The 26,227-nt window shown below is 41.0% G+C and overlaps 1 protein-coding gene and 1 long non-coding RNA gene across 30 annotated transcripts in view; one reads left to right on the forward strand and one right to left on the reverse strand.

The window, feature by feature from the left end:
* Window positions 1-8,472, reverse strand: part of LOC103796279 (uncharacterized) — a 45,566-nt gene extending 37,094 nt beyond the window's left edge. For both annotated transcript variants that reach the window (XR_004730611.3, XR_004730610.3), the window contains exon 1: window positions 8,318-8,472. This is a non-coding gene — a long non-coding RNA (uncharacterized LOC103796279). The remainder of the gene's footprint in view (window positions 1-8,317) is intronic.
* Window positions 1-25,685, forward strand: part of CD44 (CD44 molecule (IN blood group)) — a 94,613-nt gene extending 68,928 nt beyond the window's left edge. For 18 of the 28 annotated variants that reach the window (XM_078340830.1, XM_009007913.4, XM_009007917.4 and 15 more), the window contains 7 exons: window positions 1,732-1,833; window positions 3,583-3,672; window positions 4,873-5,076; window positions 8,339-8,401; window positions 12,508-12,579; window positions 14,822-14,900; window positions 22,455-25,685. In XM_078340830.1, coding sequence (XP_078196956.1) covers window positions 1,732-1,833; window positions 3,583-3,672; window positions 4,873-5,076; window positions 8,339-8,401; window positions 12,508-12,579; window positions 14,822-14,900; window positions 22,455-22,659 — 815 coding nt within the window. In that variant the 3' untranslated portion in view covers window positions 22,660-25,685. The remainder of the gene's footprint in view (window positions 1-1,731; window positions 1,834-3,582; window positions 3,673-4,872; window positions 5,077-8,338; window positions 8,402-12,507; window positions 12,580-14,821; window positions 14,901-22,454) is intronic. The other 10 variants (XM_009007918.4, XM_078340827.1, XM_078340836.1 and 7 more) reach the window with 5 other exon arrangements.
* Window positions 25,686-26,227: the final 542 nt, after the last annotated feature.

The following is a 26,227-nucleotide window of genomic DNA, read 5'->3' on the forward strand; positions in this document are numbered from 1 at the left end:
TTTTGAAATCCACTGAGTGACTGTTGACTATTTTTCTGGAAATAAGCCCTTGGTTTTAGACCAGTCTTCTTTCCTGAAGGACTTGAGGTTCTTCAAAAATTTGTTTTCTTGGTAGGAGTGATATGCATATTCATCTGGTATGAACACTTGAGCTGAAGGTAAGGAATTTGTCAGGACAGTTGGCAAAAAAGACATTTATTGTCAAGATATATCTGGGTGAGGCAGTAAGTAATAGATGTGAAATGAATGTTACTAATAATGAATGCTAAAGAAATTCTGAGAACCCCTCCTCACCTACCATAGCATCACAGAAAGGTGAACTGGACCTGATTTATAAAAAATTAAAAAAAACTGGATAGTCAGAGAAAGGAAGTGGGTGGAGGGGTGGGGGAATTTTTCTAAGAAGGAGACTCATGTAAGGAGAAACATGAAGGGAGAAAAGCCAAGGAATGAATATTTCAAGTGAGTGGATCCATTTGTCACAAAGGAAGATATGTTTGAATGGCTAGGCCCAGCACACATGAGTTTGCACATGGCAGCTGAAGCTCTGAGGACACCCATGGGGGAAAACCAAGCCAGGCAAAGATCTTCGGAATCAATATTAAGTCTCTGTACTGATGAAGAGAAAGAGATTCCATTAAATAGATGAAGATGTCAAGGACAATACAATTGGCTTCAACTACACAATGGTGTGGTACCTCTTGAAGGACTCTACTGATAAGAGGGAAGATGAACAAGAGTCTAGAGCCCATCATCAAGTGGGACTTCTTCTGGGAGAATGTCCATTTGTGGCTTTGATTCAGGTTAGCCCTTGCTCTTGTTTGAAATCTGGGATAGGAGAGTCACCACATTTTTGTCCTACAAAGATCTTAAATATTTTAGTGTTGAAAGGCTGCAGTGCAGACATGAGTACCCAGTATTCTGGTGCTTTGCTGGAACTGATTAGCTCTTTCCAGAGGCAGTGATGTGGATGGATTTTGACTGAATTGGAGAGCCAGGAATATTGATGGGGTTTGGCCTCTGTGTCACTCAAGACCTGTTATTTCAGCAGAATAGATCTGTGATAACTATTAAAAACAACATTTGCAAGTATTCCAGTGAAATTTCTGCACTACTCAACATTGTACACGTTAAATTTTAAAGACTCCTTAAATTTGAGTTTCTTGAAAGAATAATTTGGTGACATCCACTGCTTCTTATTTCTTGCCCCTGTATACTTCCTGTAACTCCACCTAGGTGGTATTGGGTGATGATTTTGTGTTTATTTGCACATTCACTTTGTGAAAAGAAAAAGACTAAAGGGGGAAGAGGGCCATTTTTAAAAGCCCCTTTGGTTGGTAAGAGGGAGGGGATAAAATAGTGCCTGAGTCAGTGCACGTTGACTTTTCTCTGTGTGTCAGATTGCATGTTTCTGTAAGAAAGGCAATGTTTCTCTCTCTCTGCAAGATTTGGGTGTTCCATCATGCGCTCTTGTAGAGTGCTTCTAGACTCAGCAAAAACAAACACGAATCATAGCTTTCACATAACTCGGCCCTTCAAGGAAGGCCAGTTACTTGTTGTGGTACTCTGTAAAGAAACAATAATCTATCTCAGTTTTGGAGATATAGTCAATATGTGCTTTCTTTCCTCTTGGCCAGATGTGAAATATTTTGAAAAATCTGTTGTAGACCCTAAACCACCTTCATAGTGATTTGGGAAACCAAGCGATAACACTAATATTGATTCCTTCAGATATGGACTCCAGTCATAGTACAAAGCTTCAGCCTACTGCAGATCCAAATACAGGTTTGGAGGAAGACTTGGACAGGACAGGACCTCTTTCAATGACAACGCGTAAGGATAACAATGTTCAGCCCCTTTGTTGACTTGTATTCCTGCTTCATCTCTTAATCCCCATTAGCCAGGATGCAGAGCTTTGGTGGTGGAATGGTGCATTTAGTTCTATGTGGCTCCACTCAGCCCAGTGTGTGAAACTGTCTTCGTTGTCTATCTTTCTTGTGGAAGTCTCTCAACCTGATTTTGCCTTCATTTCTTAGTGCCTTCCAGATTCAATGACTTTGTGTTTTAAAAAAAATGTGGGACTCTATTCAACTCCATTTTCATTCTCTAAGTAGTTATGTCAGTGAAAGACAAGTCACTTCTAAGATAGTGATTTCTCTTTGTTTTAACTGACCATTTCCTTTTAATATCCATCTGTCCTCCAACCAATGCAGAAAAGGGGTAGGATTGCTTGCATGGTTGTGAAAAGACATTTTTGGGGCCAGATACTCCTAGAAATTACATCAGTTCTTAGAGGAGAGGCAAGGCATGTTATTGACAATCAACAAAGGTGGCAGGATCCCTGGAACAACAACCACAAAATTTTTGCTAGTATCTCTTTCTATCACTAAGAAACGGTCCATTTCTAGTAGCCTTAATTTCTACTATATATGCAGGGATGTCCTAGAGCTCAGCCTAAAGTCATTCCTAATTTCTTAGAAGAATATGAAAAAATATCTAGAATGAAGGTCCCATTTTACTGCTTGTCACACATAATGGGCAGAGCCCTTCATATGAGACCTTTAGGCAAAGGAAAAAAATCAGCAAGCATGTATTGATTGTCAGCAATGTAAATAGCACAGTGTTGAGCACCAAAGGAGATACAAATAAGCCTATAAATGACCCTTGCCAAAGAAAGACTTATATTTCCATTTGATGTCACTGTTGGCTTTTGTTCTGACATTGGTTTTGCGATTTGGTGACTGTCTCTCCTGGTTGTAACATTTAATTGGTGGTGGGCATGGCTTATGGGTGTGCTTCATGAAGTTTTTGCACGTGCAACTCAGAGGTCAGTACCTTTCTTAAAAGAACACAAAAGAAATAAACTTGAAACAGTCCAGGTGATTTTAGATATGGGCAATGGTCCAACCTCAAATTGAGATATATCACTGAGGGCCCTGTGTTTGCCCAGGCAAGCGTTTCCTTGGTGCGGCCATGAGAATCCCCCTACACAGATGAAATAAAAAAACTTAATAATGGAGTAAAATGGTAACTTTAATTAATGACCTTTACAAGGTAGCTAAGTATTGCCTTGTATAAATTTGATCGGTGTTACTCGAGCAGGCTATTCTAGATAGGCTTCTTTTTCTTTTGTGGTTCCAAGTAGACTATGGGCTAGCATGCTGTGTATCTTCCCTACTGTCACATTTCTTGACACACAGTTAGATGCTCTTGATTTCCGATAGGAGCATTGAGATTCAAGTATTCTTTTTTCCTCATCTCTGTGTTCTCTGGTTTTCCTGTGTGACTGGGAACAATGTTACAATTGCGCCAGAACAATCCAGGGTAGGCAAAGTTTTGGCTCAGTCTTCACCTTGCCACTTTACCTTTGTTGACTCTACTGAGAAATAAAGAGTCTTTGGAACCAACTAGGGGGAAAATAGAATTCTTCTGTATATTTCCATCTATCAGAGGAGAATAATGCACACAAACCTATGTACCTACCCATTTGACTCTGTGATAGCTACATCTTATCTGCTAGCAGATAACGGGATTTGTGTCATAACTTCAAATTAACACTGGATTCATCCCTCATTGAAACAGAGCAGAGTAACTCTCAGAGCTTCTCTACATCACATGAAGGCTTGGAAGAAGATAAAGACCATCCAACAACTTCTACTCTGACATCAAGTAGTAAGGAATGATTATAAAACCTAGTTGGCTTCAGCAATTGATAAGAATCAATAAATTATGGGTGCTTTTGCCGTGTCTTTGGTGGAGGTGCATCCATTGGCTGCTGTTATGCTGTTACTTTTAATCAAAAGGTGCGTCTGGTGGCGGTTCTCTGATTTTTCTGTTTCATATACCTCTTTGTACATTAAGTGAAAACTACATTTCTTAATTTTAAAGGTTGGGTTTCTTTCACTCCAGGGTTAGTAATTTGTTTTGACAATAATGAATTGCTTATATATGATTTTATTTATTTATTTATTTTTGTTAACTTCAGATCGTTCTAACTTTTTGATGTGGGCATTTAAATTTAGTGCTATAAATTTCCCTCTTACTACTGCGTTAGCTATGTCCGAGAGATTCTGGTACCTTGTATCTTTCTTCTTATTAGTTTTAAAGAACTTTTTGATTTTTGCATTAATTTCATTATTTCCCCAAGAGTCATTCAGGAGCAGGTTATTCAATTTCCATGTAATTGTATGGTTTTGAGTGAGTTTCTTAGTCTTGATTTCAAATTTGAATATGCTGTGGTTCAAGAGACTGTTTGTTACGATTTCAGTCTTTTTGCATTATGATTTATAATTGGTGTAAATGTTGGATTATATCACTTTATATTCTTCACATTAATATTATTTTGCCATTTGTTCTCTGGACCTCCATGGTGCTGATGACTGAAAGGAATCCCTTCTGGAAAGTAAAAGAATAATTAAATTAGTAGCCTCAGGCCTTTGAAACCTTGCCTTTGCTATTCTAATTGCAGGCAGCAAAATTTTATCTTTCAATCCAATGGTATGTTTCCTCCATTTCATCAAAACTGAATCCAATTGAGAAAGAACTCAAGATTATCTAGTACTTCGGCTGATGTCAAGGTCACAGTTGTAGTGACATAAGCCTTACCTAATAACCCAAGCAGATGTTGCAACAAATGCCAATTCTGGGTATTAAGATAACCAAAATCTCTTCTGTTGAGTGATGTCCAGGTGGTGGTGGTGTCTGTTGAAAAATATTTATTCTGTTCAATACTATGGTGAACTTCACTCTATTCCTCCCTGTTTATGGGTAACAAGTGGAAAGCTTTTGCAGCACTTGTGTGTTCTGGAGTCAAGCACATGGTGGCTGGTGATATTACAATGTGAGTTCATCATTGATTTCACTTTCACACAGATAGAAATGATGTCAGAGGTGGAAGAAGAGGCCCAAGTCATTTTGAACCTTCAACTACTTTACTGGAAGGTTATACTTCTCCTTACCCAGACTCAAAGGAAAGCAGGACCTTCATCCCAGGGACCCCAGATGAGACTGGGTCCTTTGGAGTTACTGATGTTACTGTTGGAGATTCCAACTCTAATGTCAATCACTCCTTATCAGGTAATTTGGCCATTCATTATCTAGTTAGCTTTCTCTGTGTAGAGAAACAATACATACTTTCATATTACAGAGGACATTTTCTGTGTAGTCTGGGATTGGAATAGCTTGTGATATGGAAATGTCTTTCATCATTGGTTATCAATTCTAGTGCAAATAAATTTGGATTTATGTTAGATAAAAGAATACCTTTTGCCAGTGTTTTTTCCGTGTGTGTGTGTGTGTATTATGTGTACAACTTGGCTGTTATGATGGAATTGCTTTCTTTGTCTTATCTTGTGATATATCAAGTTGAACCACATGAAACTGATATTTTTGCAGGTCAAAATAGTCGAATATTAGCATTTCCACTTACTTTGACTAATATATGCTACTTATTTAGTAAGGTTTTATCCTACAGGTGAATACTTTCTATATACTAGTATCTTTGCTCTGAAATTATTATCTTGTTTTTGTGATAGATTGATCAGTTTTACTTTTGGTGATGGATAAACCTCTTCTAGCTCTGAAGCATACTTAAAATCTTCATGACTTAATCTAGTATTAATGAATAGGGACCATTTCTTCTATTGTTACAGTGAAGAGAGGACTGAAGATAATTTATTCAATTAAGTTTGACATGGACCTAGAATAAGTCTTTTTTTTTCTCTCAAATAAGCAGTCATCGCTGCTTCTGCTTTTCTTTGCTTCTCCATTTGTATTAAGAAATTAACACTGAAGAAAGGAGAACTTGCAAACGCCCACTGTAGTGAAGAAATTAAAAACAGATTCTGTCTTCCTAGTACTAGTTTTTCAATTGCTTTTTTAACACAATCACTAAGGCATATTCAAGATTAGAGATTTTAGATATATACTTTTGGAGCAGAGATCTTCTCTCCCCACTCCCGAAAAAAGAAAAAGAAGCATAGATACCTTCTGAGAACCCAATAAGTAAAACAGATGACAGTTGTGATCCAGGGACAGAAAATTCAGAATGCCACATGTGTGGCCTCATTTCTCTGGGTGGCCTACCCAGAGCTTCAAGAAAAGCTAAGAAAATACCAACTTCAGCAATATTGGCAAGACAAAGCCCCTTACACTCCTTAGTTCTTTATTCAGCATTGTTCTGCTCTCACTTAGTAAGAATTCCAAGTACCATTGTGAATATTCTTCAGTAAATCTTACAGTACTGCCTAATTTCCCTTGGCAAAAGAAAGCCTGTTGTGCAACCTAATGAATTTCATTTTTTTTTTTTTTTTTTTTTTGAGACAGAGTCTTGCCGCCCTGCCGCCCAGGCTGCAGTGCAGTGGCAAATCTGGGCTTACTGCAATCTCTGCCTCCCGGATTCAAGTGATTCTCTTGCCCCAGCCTCCTGAGTAGCTGGATTACAGATGTGTGCCACCATGCCCAGCTAATTTTTGTTTTTTTAGTAGAACAAGGGTTTCACCATGTTAGCCAGGCTGGTCTGGAACTCCTGACCTAAAGAGATCCACCTGCCTCAGCCTCCAAAAGTGCTGGGATTACAGGCATGAGCCAGCACACCCGGCCATGAATTTAAATTTTAAATGACAATTTTAATAGTAACAGTACCCTAGAAGGCTTATAGTGTAATGTTAGTGAATCAAATGCTTTCTACAAAACTTATATTCAGTTATTCACAGACACTGATTCCTTCTGCTTTTCACAGTGGTACAGACAGATTTTCCACAGTTCTCCATGGATTAGACAATGAAGTGACTCAATTCTCATATTTGGGTTTGCTTCAAAAACACTCACGTAAATCTTATTTATACCTATACATTTTTCTCAGTCTTTATGCTTAATGTTAAGAACTAAAGCATTTGTTGAAGTGGGCGGATCACTTGGGGTCAGGAGTTTGAGACCAGCCTGGCCAACATGGTGAAACCCTATCTCTACTAAAAATACAAAAAATTAGTTGGACATGGTGGCAGGTGCCTGTAGTCTTAGCTACTCGGGAGACTAAGGCATGAGAATCGCTCGAACCCTGGAGTTGGAGGTTGCAGTGAGTCGAGATGGAGCCACTGCACTCCAGCCTGGGAAACAGAGCAAGACTCTGTCTCAAAAAGAAAAAAAAAGAACTAAAGCATTTGGAATTGTGGTAGCAATGGTGGTGGTGGTGGTGGTGGTGGTGGTGGTGCTGATGGTGCTGGTGATAATGATGGTAATGGGATTGCGATGGTGATGGTGATTTTGGTAGTGGGAGTATTGGTGTGGCATTTTAGCAAATGTTATTTTCATTTATTTTAGCCATCAGCCAAGGAACAAAGCAATCTGTCTCTTCAATATAATTACACAAGTGACTATGTGTCACCCGCCTCCACTTTCTCTAATCAAGGAAATGGTGATGATTAAGTTACTATAGATTCCTTATAAGGTGCCTTCATAATGCATAACTGCAGCCATGTTATGTATGTAAGCATTATCCTGTGATTAAAAAAAAAGATTCCAGTATACTTTTGAAAAATGGGGGTGGGGAAGGAGTTTTATGGATTTAGATTTTAGCAATCCATGACCTTGTCTTAATCTAAAGCTTTCTGGTGATAATCCTTCCTTGAGAAGTTAGGATTATATTAATTAGTCATGTTGAAAATACAGATTCAACTTTTTAAAAATACTGTTTTAAACTTACCATAATATCCATATTTCAATACGCATTACTCATGTTAGCTACCATCTCACCATTTTCTTTTTTACTTATTTTCAACTTTTTTTCTGAAAATAAGTAGCTGACCTTTCTCTTTGAATCTTTGCATCATTCAATTCCAAGATTTCTTATTGCATACTAATTTCCTGCCGCCAAGGATGCTCTTTGTTTCATGCCCTAAACCAGAGTACGCCCATTTCCAGTGATTACACGTCTCATAATCAAATTCATATTATCCTTATTTAGAATACACAATGTCTAGTCTCAACTTCCGACCTGCAAAGATATTACAGTATTTTTGTTAGCGTGTTCCTTATCTCAGTTCTTGGATTTCTACCAAAACCAAGTTTCTACAGAACTTCCTGTGGTCATCCTTCCTAGCCTCTGCTGCCCTAGTTTCCTTAATTCTGATTAAAGCTCTAGGTCATTTATCAGTGGATTAAGCAATGAACAGTAATTAATATTGTGGACCCATTCAAGGACGTTTTGCCATCATTTTTTGGAATACCTTAAAAAGACTAGACTTTGTGATAGGCTGCATAAGAACGCAAATGTAAGGAAATGCAGACGGGAGTTTAAGTGGAAACCTGCAGTACTGACCTTCCTGATTGCTCGTTACAGGAGACCAAGGTGCATTCGACCCCAGGGGGGGCTCCCATACCACTCATGGATCTGAATCAGCTGGTGAGTTCAAAACGGCTTCAGTCATTTACTGTTCCAATCCTTGAGCCTGATGATGACTACTAATGAAGTATGAGTCAGTGTCTCCAGAGAAGTAGTTCTCAAACCTTCTTACCATACATCACAATTACAGGGAGGGCTTGTTCAATCACAATGTTGGACCCCACCCTTAAAGTTCCTGATTCAGTAGGTCTGGGGTGGAGCCCAAGCATTTGCATTTCTCATCAGTTCTCTGGTAATGCTGACACTGCTGGGACAGGGATTGCACTTTGAGAACTACTGCTCTGGAGAAAAGCCTTGCATCCGAAAGCCTCAGAAGGAATTCAGGCAGTGTCCCAATTTAACATTGCGCTACACCATAGTCATTTAAGAGCCTGAGTTTTGTAGCAAAAATGGCCCCTGTTCAATTCCATCCCTCTGCATTATTAACTGAGCAAGATGCTTAAAGGTTTTGAGACAAAATTTCTCAACTAATAAACTTGGAATAATAAGAATTGTCACAGGACACTGTTTCAAAGGCTAAATGATAGAATAAATATAAAGCATTTAGCATAATCCTGGCACATGATATCATAGCTGGTATTTGTTGGTAATTTACTGTGTGCCAACAGCATCTTTCTCAACACTTTACCTGTATTAGGTTAGGCCAAATGGAACTGCCATTACTATGGGTCAGGAACAGGTCAATATCAGCACATTCATAGAGTGTATCTAGTATTAACTCATTCAGTCATCCTACAAACTCTGTGATGACATCGGTGAGTACTATTATTATTCCCATGTTACAGATGAGGAAACTAAGGCTCAGAGAGGGTAAATAACTTGGCAGAGTTGACAGGACCAGGGAGTGATGGAGCCACATTTCAAGCCTGCGTGTCTCATGTTACTTCTCATAGCCGTCTGGAGAAGGCATTCTATAATGACCATAATTACTGCCAGGCATGCATTTGTTTTTTTGTTTCGTTTTGTTTTTGTTTGAGATGGAATCTTGCTCTGTCTCCCAGGCTGGATGGAATGCAGTGGCGTGATCTTGGCTCACTGCAACCTCTGCCTCCCAGGTTCAAGCAATTCTCCTGCCTCAGCCTCCCAAATAGCTGGGATTACAGGTGTTCACCACCATGCTGGACTAATTTTTTTATTTTTAGTAGAGATGGGGTTTCATCATGGTGGCCAGGCTGGTTTTGAACTCCTGACCCTAAATGATCCACCCACCTTAGCCCCCCAAAGTGCTGGGATTATAGGCATGAGCTACAACACCGGCCGAGGCATGCATTCTTAAATAGACTCCTGTTTGCTGTGATTCCGATCACACCCTGAAAACCTTACCCCAGACTGCAAAAGTCTGATGCGAGGTAGATTTACTAATGACTTCTACTACTGGGCTACTGCGAGGTGCTGCCAGTGCTGCCTTACTATGGTCCCCTTGAGCATCACAAATCCAGGTGACCCCCATGTAAATGATTTAAGCTATATCAATTATTGTACTCCCTTTTTATACCCAAGTTTGAGTGAGGCTCATAATCAGGTTTAAATGTTTACACATTGAAAACAAATAGGAAGATGGATAGTTACATAGTGGCTTCCATAATAACCCTCTATGGAGGAGCACTAGGAGGTAGGTTCATTAGAAATGCCTCTGAAATAGAGACAAAAGTCACAGGTTCACTGGGGACCTTAGGCAGGACACTTAACCTTTCCCAGACTCAGTTTCCTTGTTAGTAAAAAGGAGATCAAATCGCCTATTTCAGTTGCTTCCTAGAGTTCTTGTGAGGAAGACCAGAATTGTGAAAGCACTCTGCAACCGTAGGGAGTTATTATTAAAGGGCATGCTTTCTAAACCAAGAGACCTCAGCCACTCTCTGAGTGTGGTTCTTTAACCATTAGCACGGACTCACCTAGGAACTTGTTGGAAATGCAGAAGCCCTGGCCAACCCAGACCTACTGAATCAGGATCTGCATTTTAACTATAGCCTCCCACCCAGGTGGTTTATATGCACACGAAAGTTTGGAAGCTTAGACTATGCTAGACTGCGTTTCTCACCATTGAAGACAATGGAACGGATCTCTATGCACATGTCTCGGATTACATCTCATCTCCCAACGGGAATATCAAGTGCTCCTTGTTGTGGAACTTGCTATTGTGGCCAGTCCTATCCTGACTGGATTTGTAGACATCTAGAGCACAAGGCAAGGCCTGCTGTCTCACGTCCGTCCTCTGTGGCTTTTGCTTGAAGTGAGAATCAGGTGGAAAAGAGACGGGAGACAGTCTCTTTTGTTGGCTTTGAGCCAGTGTCCACTGTTCGAAGAGGAGGTTCCGTCTTGTTGCACATACACCCAGATCTTGTCTTGCTGGGAGCACTTTTTTTTTTGAAAATCAAAATAAAGAGATTAGGATCCATTAATGGCCTCACTTTTAAATATCAAAGGCTTCTGTGAGTCAGAAGAAAACCAGTGAGAGTGACTGTACCTCCTGGGGAGTTTTCAAGGCCGAAGACCTTCAGTTTAGGTGGCCAATGTCCCATGACTTGGGCAGGTGAAAACCTGCCAGCCACCAAGGACACTGTAAGGCATGTCGGGAAAGGACCTTGGACTGTTTTGGAGGTTTGTAAAGTAAAAGGCCATTGTCAACATAGGATGGGGGGTGTCGAAACAGCCAGATGTCTGGTAGGAACTTGTTTTGCTCCCTTTTAAGTTTTAACAAAAGCATTAAATTGCATAAACAAGAGCCATCCTGTCCCCAAATAACCATTGTGATCAAGATTTCCGTGTGCACAGTCTAAAGTTGGACTCTCTGAGGAAAGCTGTCATTTAAAGGCCCCACTATCTTCATCCATTGATCACCTTCAGGATTCTAGAGTGGGCTTCCATTTGGTAGGGGAAAAAAAGTTCCTTTTGGTGACACTTTGGAATTTTGTTTTGAAGCAATGGAGGAAGAATGTTTTAAAATCCATGAAGCTTTAATTTTGATGAGTCTTTCCACAAGATGTCTTAGAAGTTTCTTTTTTAAAAAAATTTGTGTACTTACTTATTTATTCTTATTTTTAGTAGGGACAGGATCTCCCTGTGTTGCCTAGGCTGGTTTCAAACTCCTGGGCTCAAGAGATCCTCCTGTTTCAGCCTCCCAAAGAGCTGGGATTATAGGCGTGAGCCTCTGTGCCCAGCCTCTCATAAATTTCTTTTAGAAGCATTGTGTCTCACTCATTTGGATTGACCTCCAGTTCTGACTTGAGGATTGTCTGTCTTGTGATGCTTCCTCCCAGTTTGAGGCATTTTGTTCATTTCCTCATTTCGCTTTCTAGCAGTAGAAAGTGTTGATTCTTCTAACAAGGTGCGTTTCAGTAATATATTAGCAGGGACTCTAATAGGGTGATTTTTCATAGGCAGAAAGGGCCACTGCCCGCAAACTCTTTATTTTTTAGTGTTTATGTTGGCTCCTATGATGCTATTGGATGGGATTTTCAGGTTCCCTTTGGGCTTTCTGGAGCATGTGAATCCCCTGGGGGTCTTGTTAAAATGAAGATTCTGATCTGGTAGCTTTGGGGTGAGGTGGAAGATTCTGCATTTCTAGCAATCTCTCCAGATATGCCTGTGCTGATGGTCCAGGGGCCACGCTTTGAGGAGCAAGGTCCTAAATTAAAAATAGAAAATAACAACCACACACAACTACCAATACTGTGTACTTCCTTAAACCTCTGTAAAATTATGATGAACGGGATTCTATTATCCCCATCTTACGAGTGTGAAAATGAAGACTTGGAGAAGGTAAATTGACCCAGCTCACTCACATGGCTAGTTAGCAAGGGACAGCAAGGAGACTCAAATCCAGGGTTGTCCAGCTCTAGACCCCAAAGTCCTGAGCACTGTCAACAGTGCTGCTAAGAATTCTCAGGTTCCTTGATACAGGATAACATTACCAAGCCTTAGCCTTAATCAGACTGAGCGGGGGATATCTTTGGTGTAATGCTTTATAAACGTCTGCAGCTTGAATCCATAAATGGCTTCTCAGTGATTCAGAAAGCGGAGAGCAGCCCTTACATGGCTCCACAAGGAACTCGGGTTATGCATTTCAAACTTTGTTGAGAGATGTCTTTTTTTCCCCCCCCCCTTAGGACATTCACATGGGAGTCAAGAAGGTGGGGCAAACACAACCTCCGGTCCTTTAAGGACACCCCAAATTCCAGGTGAGTTTCAAACTGTGAGGCAGAAAAGGATGCTGAAAGCAACTTTCTCAGAATGTCCCAGCAAGGAAGAAGAGACCGGTTTGAAAGCACATTCTCCAGAATGCCCAACGTATGAATCCAACTGTCCCTCTTCGCAAGTTAGAGGATGAGTTAGAGTACAACAGCCTATTGGTAGGAAAAGATAGAATATTCCTTTCCTGGGTTCTGCAGACTAGCTGAGCTCATATGCAGATCTGTCCCTGGCCTGTCCCAGAGAAGTGCCATGTTAGTTATGAAAGCTTTCTTCCTAAATGAATGACCACCCAGAGGACCCCATGTCATACTTAGGTCCTTTTTATCCCAATCCAATGTCCCCTTATTTCTGGGGTCCATGGTGAAGCATGTGATTTTCCTCTTACAGTTGCAGACAGGGAGGGGATCCAAGAGGCGTTTATATCAGATGAAGTGAAAACTTTCTTTTGGTTCCCCAGCTTTATTTTTGTTGAGGAACTGCGTGCTGATGTGGACAGAATAAACTTTTCAGGAAGTGTGACATGTGCTGTGAGGAGGCTGGGACACCTGGTTCTCCTGAGCATCAAGACAAGGCATTTGTTGCAAATTCTTTATTTGGCTTGCAATCAAAATTGATTTGTCATGGAGAATTACTAAAGGGAAGGGTTCTCCTAAGGTTATAAATTACTCTTTTAATTCTCTCTTCAGAGGTCTCCAAACTGAGCCTCCCTTGGGGAAAGAGAAGAATGTGGCATGCACCTTTCTCCTTTGCCCCAGCTTGCCTAAGCACACCTGACGACAGAGCAGAGAGAGAAGGGTGGGCTGCCCCGGAGGAGGGAGAGGGGAAGCCTTAGCTGTCATCAGTCAGCAAGATTCTTCCCAGCTCCAGTGACAGTGCTGGTGGGCCATCTCAGGGCTGGAGACCAGGGCCACGATGGGCAGTAGAGAGGAAGAACAGAAATGGTGCCCTCCTGTCAATCTCCCCACCCTCTGACCCTACCTCCCTCTCCAAATTCATCTAAACCAGGAAAAGGTGAGGTAAAAGAATGCAGAGCAGGAACTCAGAGGTAAACCAAGATTTTCAAGAAGAAAATAGATAATGAGACTTTCCATGTCTCTTCTTTCTCAAGCCTTGGTTCATTGCACACATATGCAACCCACTATGCAACTGAATTCAGTAGAGTTGCCAAGTCATATTTTAGTCCAATGAGAGCTTGATTTCAAAATGTGCAGAATATTAATCCAAAAGTGATATATAATTGCTGAAGACATTTGAAAAATGCAATTAAATAAAATAATGAAAATATAAATCACTTATTACCTTTCTCACCATCCAGAAATACCATAGTTACTATTTTAATATACATCTTTCCCGTCATTTTAAAATGTAAAATATATAGCAAAACATGATTACACCTTAAATAGTGTTTAGTAAACATTGCCTCCTGGTTAATCATGGCTTCCATATCGTTGAATGTTTCCTCCTCATATTGTAGTGCATAATACAATAGATGTTCCCTAATTTATTTAACCAATCCTTTATTGTCTCCATTTTTGTTTTTTAACACAACGTAAGGTGGATGCTCTTATACAGGAAAAAAATGTTCCTTTCAAAAGAAGCATACATTTCCTTTTATCTGTTTAATAATGTTATACCAAAGGCATCTACAAGATTCAACAAGTTATCCTGTAGTTTTTTAGAAACATAGTTCTCCTGGAGGGATTTGAAAATCCTGACTGATGATAAAAGATTAAATCAAGGCGCCGGGCGCAGTGGCTTGCGCCTATAATCCCAGCACTTTGGGAGGCTGAGACGGGTGGATTGCCTGAGGTCAGGAGTTCGAGACCAGCCTGGCCAACATAGTAAAACCCCATCTCTACTAAAAATACAAAAAATTAGCTGGGCGTGGTAGCGGGTGCCAGTAATCCCAGCTACTCGGGAGGCTGAGGCAGGAGACTCACTTAAACCTGGGATGCGGAGGTTGCAGTGAGCCAAGATTGTGCCATTGCACTCCAGCCTGGGCAACAAAACTCTGTCTTAAAAAAAAAATTAAAGCAAGAAGGCTATTGGACAAATACTTACAGCAAATTGTTCTTCCAGAATTACTTGCCTATTGGCTAGACCTATGGCTAGTCCCTCCTGCAGTGCTGACTATGGTGCTTGTTTGACCTAGGTCGATTATAAAGTGCATTTTTGTTTTTACAAACTGTATCTCTGGAGCTTACACGTCTTTTAATTTACTCACACCAGAATGGCTGATCATCTTGGCATCCCTCTTGGCCTTGGCTTTGATTCTTGCAGTTTGCATTGCAGTCAACAGTCGAAGAAGGTAAGGGGCTGTCCTGGGGGACCTTCAGCTTGCAAAAGGCATCATTTAAATTTGGGCTTTATATCCTTGCTGCTTAGAGTGTTGCTCTACTGTTGCTCTCTGCAACCAGTAGCGTGGGCACCCTGGGGGTTTGTTGGAAATGCAGAACCTCAGACCCGATCCCAGACCTCCTATAGCAGAGTCTGCATCCTAACGAGATTCCAGGGATTCATGTGCATGGCGAAGCTTAAGACATCTTTCTCTGCCCCAGAGTTTAGAGAAAGGAGATGCCTGTGATTGTTTGGATTATCATTTTTAAGTAGTGGTTGAATCCTTTATGATTTTAATTCTTTTAAGGTTAAACCTCATGCAGACTCTATCTGATGAAAGTTATGAAATATCTCACCAGGAAGGCACATAAAAGTATATACTCATTCATTGATTTGTTAACTTATTAAATACACTCACAATGCACAAATATTGCATAAGGATTCAGTGATTCTTCATCCCCTGTGGCCTCTCTGAGGCCCAGGGAACCTTCAAGAACCCTTCCCAGAAGCAGACCCTGGCTTGTGCTCTTGCTTGTGTTTGTAATGATATGTCTTTCTATTTTATGGAAACTGTAGTTGAAGAGATTCAGGTTATAGCACAGGAAGAGCCATGTTTCATAGGCCTCCTCACTGGTAAGAGGTCTATGAAACAGAACTTTTCTTACGAAAGTCTAAATGAAGACAGTCACCTAGAACTGACACGTGGGCTGTTTTTATATTCTTGAAGGCCACTCTCTCTCCCTACCTTGAACCAAGACCTATAGGTTTGGAAGTTATTTACATTATATATATATATGGTTAAGACTTGAACAGGTTCTAGAAATAATGCCACCTAAAGTGAAGTATAAAGCAGTGTTACTTCTAGCAACAGAGGAAATGAACTTTAACAGGGGTACTCCAAAAGTATAAATCTAAATTTCTTACCCAAGTCACTTTAAAGATACAGTATTTTTCTTCAGGACATCATTCATAGGAATATTAAACCTTTTGTAAATGTCCCTTTAGGTAGTTTCTTGTAAGGTGAAAGAATCTTTATTTCCAAGCAAGGTCACCTTGATTGTGTCCCCAGATCACCTCACAGGGTGGAAAAATGACCCTCAGTCTCGGAGAAGACCTAGAGAGAATTATGGACTCCTTCTTACTGGTTTTTGGAAGGCAACCAACAGCTAATTCCTACACCGTGGGCAGCCCATACAGCCTCTAATTATCTGAGAAAACCAAATGGCGCTGCTATAATAATTACACTGGTACAAGTTAATAAATCTGCTGTATTACAGTCAAATAGCTATGTTGCTATCTCTACCATTGATGGCATGATTTTAAAAAGTAGTTATGATAGCTGACGGTATAAGGAACAAAACTGAGAGGAAAAAAGTCTAAAAGGCCTCCTATGATTAAACGGAAAGACATTTTTTAGTTGAATTTAAATAATGTGACTTGGGGGAGCCTTTACAAAGAGTCTTTATACTTCCCTTCAGCTTCTTTGTTTTCCCTTGGATTACTTTTGCTCAATTAAATATGAATTTTCTATTGTTTGCAATCAGCCCTTTATTGCCAAGCCCTAGAATGCACCACTTTTGTTCACATACAAAGTCTGTAAGCTTTGCACATGTCACCATAGAAACACTGGCATGGATGCTCTCGACATTTAGGGAGACCTAAATGGGAGAGACCTCGGGAGAAGCCTCTCAGCTGTCCCCAAGAGCAGCTGGAGTCAACACACTGGGGCTGGGTATCTCTCACATCGCCTGTGTCTTGTCAGCAGCAGACAGCAGAGAAGGGACCTCATTGCTGCCCTCTCCCTCCTCCCAAGACCAGCCGTCACCCTGGCAACAGGCAAACAGGGACACACAGGGTCCTGCACAGCAAGTATCTCACCGGGAAAGTAGCTGCTTGGACGCCATAAATTACTATGTCCTGATTTGATAATTGAAAACAGATTTGCCACACAGCTAACGGGTAGTTAACAGCTGCATAGGCCCCTTAATGGGCTCCGTGATTTTAAAGTTGTCAACCCATTTCTAATCCCCTTCAAAGGCTGAGGCTTTTCTGCTTTGGCTGTCACATTTAAGAGAGAGGGAGATACAGAATCCTATTTTCATCAAAGAAAGGCTGGTTGAAAATGGGGCCTCCAATATTCAGCAAACATCTTTTGAGTGACTCTGTGACTATCAATCCTGGCAAGGAGAAAGAGAAGATAAAAAAAACTAAAGGAGTATCACCCCTTTTCTAAAAGAATTTTGAGGTTCAGTGACAGTATTGGCCTCTTGAATTTGAATTGGCTAGTATTTATTGAGAACATTCCCTGTGCCAGGCACTGTTATGTAAATTATGGTTAAAAGACAAAAGTAGAAAATCATTAGTCTCTGAAGTTGACATACAAGGATGGACCCAAGGGCTTCCATGATGAAGTGATCTGTGAGTCACGTTGTCTTAAAGATGCTGGCTTGTAGGTTCTTTTACTTTTTTAACTTTCTCCACCCCTGCCATCTTCCACAACAGCTTTCCTTGCTGTTCCTCATGTCACCTGACTCCTTGAATTACAGCTCTCCAAGGGAAATTATACTTTATTCCCTCTCCGTGAGAGCACATAATTATTTTACGAGTCAGTTGGGTTGATAGATACTGGATGAGGCTCCAGAGAAGATTTTCCTTTAAAGACTCTATTTGGGCCAGGTGCAGAGGCTCAAGCCTGTCATCCTAGCACTTTGGGAAGCTGAGTCGGGTGGATTACTTGAGCCTAGGAGTTGAAGACCAGCCTGGGCAACATGGTGAAACCCTGTCTCCACAAAAAAATACAAAAATTAGCTGGGCATAATGGTGCATGCCTCTGGTCTCAGCCACTTGGGAGGTTGAGGTGGGAGAATCACTTGAAACCCGGGAGGTGGAGGCAGCAGTGAGCCACAATAGTGCCACTACAGTCTGGGCAACAGAGTGAGACTCTGTCTCAAACAAACAAACAAACACTTAACGGATTTGTCTGAAGAGGAGAAAAACCATGAGGACTTTACTATGCTGCTTGTGTTCACCAACCTTCACTCTAATGGGAATAATCGTCTTTTCTATAAAGCCCAGCAGGCGGTCACCTGCACTCTGCTCAGTAGGTCTCCTCTATTCATCACCATGATTTAGAAATGTTTTCCTTCCCTCTTTTTTTTTTTTTTTTTTTTGAGATGGAGTCTCCCTCTGTAACCCAGGCTGGAATGCAGTGGCGTGATCTCGGCTCACTGCAATCTCCACCTCCCGGGTTTAAGCAATTCTTCTGCCTCAGCCTCTCAGGTAGCTGGGACTAGAGGCACACTCCGCCATGCCCAGATGGGTTTCACCATATTGACCAGGCTGGTCTCGAACTCTTAACCTCATGATCCGCCCACCTCAGCTTCCCAAAGTGCTAGGATAACAGATGTGAGCTACTGCTCCTGGCCAATATTTTCCTTCTCTTATGCTACAGTCTAGCTCCCTGTAAACTGAGCTCATCCAACTTCATCCTGCTGTCTAGAACGGTGCTATCCAATAGAACTTTCTGTGATTATGGAAATGTTCTATATCTGCACTATCCAATATATAACTACTAGTCACTTATGGCTACTGAGCACTTGAACTGTGACTAGTTCAACTGAAGAAGTGAATTTTTAATTTTATTTACTTGTAATTAGTTGAAATTCAAATAGCCATATATGGCTGGTGGCTACTATATTGATGGCATAGCTCTAAAAAAGTGCAAAATAAATCCCTAAATATCTTTAAGGAATGTCAGGTAGAAGAGTCATGAGATCAGTTGCTACGTTACCCACCTAAATCTTTTGAGATAAATTCTGCCATGCCATAAAAGTTATGTTACGTGGTTTCTAAACCCCAGCCAGCCTGCCCTTCCTTTCCTGGTGAGGTCCCAGTCTGCCTCCTTCCACACTGTGTGCTCAGCTAATGCCTGAGATTTAAGGGAAGAGGAGATAAAGGTAAGACACAGGTCCACGAGGATCTCTGATCTTCAGAGTCAGAAAATCCAAGCTGTGGCTGGCCATGGTGTCTCACACCTGTAAACCCAACACTTTGGGAGGCCGAGGTGGGCAGATCATTTGAGGTCAGGAGTTTGAGACCATCCTGGCTAACATGGTGAAACCCTGTCTCTACTAAAAATACAAAAATTAGCCAGGTGTGGTGGCACACACCTGTAATCCCAGCTACTCAGGAGGCTGAGGCAGGAGAATTCCTTGAACCCAGGAGGTGGAGGTTGTAGTGAGCCTAGATGGCACCATTGTACCCCAGCCTGGGTGACAGAGCAAGGCTTTGTCTCAAAAAACAAACAACACCCCCCAAAAAAACCAAAAACAACAACAAAACCCCAGAAACTCCAAGCTGTGATTCTGTGATTCTGGCAGCACCGTAACTAGCTGTGAGGCTTTGGACAAGACCCTTGACTTCTTGGACTTGGCGTCCAGTTTACATAAAGAAGAAGCTGGGCTGGCTGATCTCTGAAGCCCCTTCAAGTCCAGTGCTTCTTCTTAAATTCCTGTAACTAAGAAGAACTTAAAAATTAGAATGTGTCTTTTAAAAGTACTTATTAGATGCCTAGAGCACTGAATATTGGAATGAGTTATTTATGAGACTCATCCTACCCTCCTGAAAGAACTCAGGCAGATAGAAACACATAAATCCAAAAGGAAATGCAGGCCAGCCAAAACCCAAGCAGAATATTCCTGTGTTCAGTAGGTCAAAGGTTATTCACTGTCAAGATCACCTTCGTTTAGACGAACCACATTAATCCCCACCCACTCGCATGCACATATTTTTTATGCTCATAAATCACTTTCCCACAATTTTTCATTACATCCCTCAACCACCCGTTGGATAGACAAATGGGAATTACTTTAACTGACAACTTTCCTCCAAAGAACACAGGGAACTGAGAATTTGAAATAACACAAGCAGCATTCTACTTTAGCCTTTTAAATCCTCTTCATAGTAAATATAATGAGGTAGGTGGAGGCAGCCAGGAGAAACAAGCAAAATTCATTTCATATGGCTTTTGTTGTATTAACAATCATAGATAGCACTTCCTGAAAGCTTACTGTGCTCCAGATGCTGTTCTACGTGCTTATCCCAAACCTTAGTTTCCTTATCCCACATCATTCGTAAGAGCAAGGATAATAGCAATAATAGACTCATTTATTTAGTGACATGCTCTGTATCAAAGGCTTTTCACAATACTACGATATTACTACTCTTACTAACCTAGTATTATTGATGCAAAACTGAGGCTAGAGAGGTTAAGTGAGTTGCTCCAGATCACAGAGCAGTAAGGTCTCAAAACCAGGCCTTCTAAGCCCCTTTCTTCTTTGTTTTTTTGAGATGGAGTCATGCTGTGTCACCCAGTCTAGAGTGCAGTAGCACAATCTCGGCTCACTGCCACCTCTGCCTCCCAGGTTCAAGAAATTCTCCTGCCTCAGTCTCCTGAGTAGTTGGGCTTATAGGCATGTGTCACCATGCCTTCATGCCCTAATAATTTTTGAATTTTTGTAGTACAGGTGAGGTTTTACCATGTTGGCAAGGTGGTCTCAAACTTCTGACCTCAAGTGATCTGCCTGCCTCGGCCTCCCAAAATGCTGGGATTATAGGTGTGAACCTCTTTTTCTTTTTTGAAACAGGGTGTCACTTTGTCACCCAGGCTGGAGTGCAGTGGCACAAACACAGCTCACTGCAGCCTCGACCTTCTGGGCTCAAGTAATCCTCCCACCTTAGCCTTCCAAGTAGCTGGGACTACAGGCACATAATGCTACACCTGTCCTATTTTTGTATTTTGAATAGAGACTGGGTTTTCCATCTTGGGCTAATCACAATCTCCTGGGCTCAAGTGATCCACCCGCCATGGCCTCCCAAATTGCTGGGACTATGAGCCAGTGCACCTGACCTCCAAGGCCCTTTTCTTGACCATGCATCCTGCTGGACTCCATCTGTATTCCCGGTCCCCATGAATCTGTTTCATGGTTCAAGCATCCTTCCCCCAACCCCTCATTAAACCTCATGCCAGAGGAGACAGAATCTACCTCCTGTTGAAGAGGTATAATTTCTATTTCCCCAAACAAGAGATTAAAGTTTATGGCCTTGGCAGTGCTACAGGGAATGGTCCATGATCATGAATAATAGAGGCTTTCTCTCCATTACTCCAAATAACCAGAGGCAAAGTGAACAATTCTGAGTTCATACTGTTTGCAAATCTCCAGATGGCTGGCAGCATTAATAGAGCCAGGCAGAGCCCAGGCTTTGGTCATAAAGGTCTGAATTTGAATATTGGCTCTGTCATTCTTACTCCCTATGTGAACTCGAGCGAGTTATTAAACCCCTTTTGGCCTCAGTTGCCACTGCTGTATTATGGGAACAATGGCTGCTTTGAAAGATTCTTGTAAGAATTACAGAAAATTACATGTAAAGCATCTGGCATTCAGAAGGTAATCTGCTTCCCTTCATCCACATTTTGCTTGCAGTTGTGAAGCTGTGCAACTTTGCTTCCTCTAAGCATAGTCTGACTCCTGTGTGTGTAGTAGTGATGTGTGACAGGAAAGAGGAAGCATTGCATCAGGCTGGGTGGGGTGAAGCAATGGACAGTAACCAGGGAAAAGGTCAAGGTCATGCTCTTCCATAGCAACTTTCTTTTGCATTTGAGTCTTGAGTAAGGTTTAAGAAACCTTAAAGTAATGAGAATAATTTGTCCTATGTTATTAAACTTCCTATATCAGGGTTATATGGGAGTTAACCAATGTTAGGAAAATATCACCATGGCCTTATACTTCTAGGAAAATGTTGTTTTATTCTGCTAGGTACATTCAGTAATAACGCTGACAAGACTGACGAAGTGTTGACTGGGAGAGGAAGTTATGGGACTTTCTTGAATATACAAATCAGAATGATTTATAATCATCATGTTGATGGTTTATCTAAATCTGCAGAAACTGCTAAAATGCTTAAAAGAGACAAACGTTTCCATTATAAAGTCTGATGGAAGGAGAATCAGAACTTGAGAGTCAGATAGACCAGGGTTTGAATCCTCTTTTCTTACTTGTTGAGTTACTTGGGGGAAGTTAGTGAATTTTCTGACCCCCATGGTTTCTTCAGTTGTAGTGGGGAATAATATAACACCAACTTCCTGGAGTTGTAGTTGCTGATTTGCAAACTTGACTGTGCAGAGAACCCCCTTGAGGGGGGGGCTTCTCTGTGAAACCACAGATCCTAGGCTGTAACCCTAAAGTTTCTGATTCAATAGGTTTGGGGTGGGGCTGAGAATTTGTATTTCTAACAGGTTCCAAAATGATGCTCTTGCTGCTGGTCCAGGGACTTCACTTTAAGAAGTGCTGGCTGTTAAGAGTTAGTAAGATAAAGTGGAGAAGACACCTAGCACAGTACTTGGCACACGCTAAGACCATTATAAACCACAGTGATCATCACAGTGGTGCTCAATAATGATGATAATCTGATGCCTGAGTCACTGCACTCTTTCTCATATGATACATTTTTTTTTTTACATTATTAGGTGTGGGCAGAAGAAAAAGCTAGTGATCAACAATGGCAATGGAGCTGTGGAGGACAGAAAGTCAAGTGGACTCAACGGAGAGGCCAGCAAGTCTCAGGAAATGGTGCATTTGGTGAACAAGGAGTCCTCAGAAACTCCAGACCAGTTTATGACAGCTGATGAAACAAGGAACCTGCAGAACGTGGACATGAAGATTGGGGTGTAACACCCACGCCATTATCTTGGAAAGAAACAACCATTGGAAACATAACCATTGCAGGGAGCTGGGACACTTCACAGATGCAATGTGCTACTGATTGTTTCATTGGGATTTTTTTTTTTAGCATAAAGTTTTCTACTCCTTATTGTTTTTTTTTTTGTGTTTTGTTCTTTAAAGTCAGGTCCAATTTTTGAAAACAGCATTGCTTTCTGAAATTAGGATCCAATTAATAATCAGCAAGAATTTGACTGTTCCAGTTCCCGCATGGAGGCCTTTCATTTCTTGGATGTGCTATGGGTGGCTTCTAACACAAGCCACACATACATAGTCCTGATCCCCAACCTTTCCCCCATCAGCTAAGGACATTCATTCCCCAGGGCTAAGAGGGCCCGGTCCCTGGAAGGAAATTTGAATGGGTCCATTTTGCCCTTCTAGTAGCCCAATCCCTGGGCATTGCTTTACAGTGAGGTAGGGGGGTGGGATGTACTGGTTACACATCTGCTTAAACAGAGCCCCCTGGAAATTTTTCAGATGCTTTTGGGAGACACCCAAAGGGTGAAGCTATTTATCTGTAGTAAACTATTTATCTGTGTTTTTGAAATATTAAACCCTGGAGGTCCTTTGATCAGTATAATTTTTTAAAGTTACTTTGCCAGAGGCACGAAAGGGTTAAAACTGATTCATAATAAACATCTGCACTTCTTCCATCTTAACCTTTTTTGCTGTGATCCTTCAGTTTCTAACCAGCACTGTCTGGGTCTCTACAACTTATTAGGAAGAGTTGAGAATGGTAAAGAAGACTCTTTTAAAGTCTTTATCTCAGAGACTCTGAGTTCCCACTCTGACCTACTCAGCCAAATCTCATGGAAGATCAAGGAAGGCAGCACTGTTTTGTTTCTGACTCTGTCCAAAGTTTTCTATCCTGTCTTAGAATCAGAATTGTAAGCTGAGGAGCTTCAGCCTTTTTTATGGTTTAATGGCCATCTGTTCTCTCCTTCAAAGTCACATTAAGTTTGCATGACCTGTCATTCCAGGAGCCCTATTTCATAGATGCTGGCCCTCTTAGTGATTTCCAAAAACGATATGGAAGTGCCTTTCGATGTCTTATAATAAGATGAGGAGCCAATGGAAATGAAAGAGATTGGCAAGGGGAGAAGAGGTTGCAGTGTAGATCCTGTTTGACATTTTTATGGCAATATTTGTAAATACTTTAACACGCCAGTGTCTGTTCTTGATGCAGTTCTATTTAGGAGTTAAGTGCCTGGGGAGTCCCTGGAAAGGTTACGGGGATTCCCATCATTGGAATCTTATCGCCAGATAGGCAAGTTTAAGATCAAAGAAGAGAATACTGGCTTTATCCTCTAACCCCATATTTTCTCCCACTTTGCAAGTCCATTGTGGCATTTATTCATCCGTCAAGGTGTCCGATTGGTCCTAGAACTTCCAGAGCCTGCTTGTAATAGAAGCCATTGCACCTATAAAGCAAGGGTCCTATTAAATGGTATCTCCTTTCTTAGGCCCCCACAAAAAGTCATTTGTTACCTAAACTTATATGCTTAACAGGCAATGCTTCTCAGACCACATAGCAAAAAGAAAGCTCCCAACCAAATCAGGGCTGGGCTCAGACAGAATTGATCGGAAGAATATCTTTAAAGGAGAGATACCAACTTCCTGCACTATTCCCAGCCTCTGCTCCTCCTCTTCTGTCTACCCTCTTCCCTCCCTCCCTTCACTTTGCCCCAAAATTTTGAAAAACTTCCTTTCTCTTCTGTGAACATCACTGGCCAGTTCCATATTCAGTGGTCTGGCTTTCTTCTTATTTTCTTTTCAACTTGAAAGAAACTGGACATTAAGCCACTATGTGTTGTTACTGCCACTAGTGTTCAAGTGCCCCTTGTTTTCCCAGAGATTTCCTGGGTCTACCAGAGGCCTAGACAGGCTCACTCAAGCTCTTTAATCGAAATGCAACAGGCCACTCTAGGACAAGGTTCAAAATGCTTACACCCGCCTCTATCTGTCCCCCAGGGAGACAGGAATAGTGACACAAGTGTCATAGCCAGAGATGGTTTCCACCCCTTCTAGACATTCCCAACAAATAGGCTGATACAGGAGATTATTTTCAGTTTTATTTTGGAATTAAATCTATTTTTCCCTTTTTACTATTGTAGTCCCACACTTGGATATACCTCTGTTTTCCAGATAGAAATAAGGGAGTTCTAGAGTTTCTATTCCTTGGCCACTGTCAATGGAGAGCTTCCCAAGTCTTTGCAAACCCTTGCAACATTTCCTGAAGTTTATGGGATAAGATGTGTTCTCACTCCCTTGACCTCAAGGGCATACTCTGGAAGCACAGCTTGACTGCATGTCATTTTCACCAATGATTTTCCAGGTGACTTGGCCTAAGTCATCAAACTAGGTCTTGTTTATAACAGTTAGATGCCAACATTTAGTTATTTTGCAAAGCAACCTAAGAACATAAGATGTAATTTTTCCTGCAATTGTAAATCTTTTATGTCTCCTGAGGGCTTCCCTTAAAATTAGCTCTGAGTGCAAAATCAAATGAGACAAAAGACACCTTCAAATCCATATTTCAAGCCTAGTGGAATTGGCTTTTCTATTAGAACCTTTCAAAAAGTTTTATATTGAGATTCATAACAAGACCAAGAATCGATTTTGTAGCCAACATTCATTCAATACTGTTACATCAGTGGAATAGGCGAGAGGAAACGTTTGACTTCTCCGGAAAAGCAAAATGTACTTAAGAACAAGAATAACATGGTCCATTCACCTTTATGTCATAGGTTTGCCTTCGTGTAAATCATTTGCTTTGAGTTTTCAAAGAATAGCTCATTGTTCATTCACGTACTGTACAATGACCACTGTTATTTCTACTTTGACTTTTCAGAGCACACCCTTCCTCTGGTTTTTGTATATTTATTGATGGATCAATAGTGAGGAAAGCATGATATGTATATTGCTGAGTTGAAAGCCCTTATTGGAAAATATTAAAAGGCTAACATTAAAAGACTAAAGGAAATGGACTCAGAGGTCTCTAATTTAAAAGAATGGGAGGCTGAGAGGGACAGAACTTTGCTTATCTGGCACTGTCTATAATTTAGAGGAACAAAGTCGAAAAGGTATCTGAGATGGCTGGAGCCTCATACTCATTTTTTAAAAAAGCAAAAATGACATGGATTTCCATCAACTTGAAAGTCTTTTATTTTCTATGAGTAATGTGTGGTTCATGTTTTTCAAACTAAATGAGATTCAATGAAGTGTTAGTTCTTTTAAAGCCAAGAACTACTCCTGGACTTCTAGTTAAAGAGAGGAGAGTGTGCATACCTTCATTCCCTCATGTAAGCCTCTAAAAAGAAAAGAAAGAGATATCTCCAAACCAAATCAACCAATGGAGTTGAGGAGATTGAAAGAAGAGACAAGAGCAACAAAAATTTGAAGCTGAAAAGTGATAGCTGATTAGTTACAATGAACAAATGCGGAAAAGCTGACTCCTAAGTGTGCAGTGTGGAAAACTGAGAGACAATCAGATTTATGTGACAGAACCATCAAAAGGCTC

Source organism: Callithrix jacchus, chromosome 10 (genome assembly GCF_049354715.1).
Source record: "Callithrix jacchus isolate 240 chromosome 10, calJac240_pri, whole genome shotgun sequence".
Taxonomy (NCBI): Eukaryota; Metazoa; Chordata; class Mammalia; order Primates; family Cebidae; genus Callithrix; species Callithrix jacchus.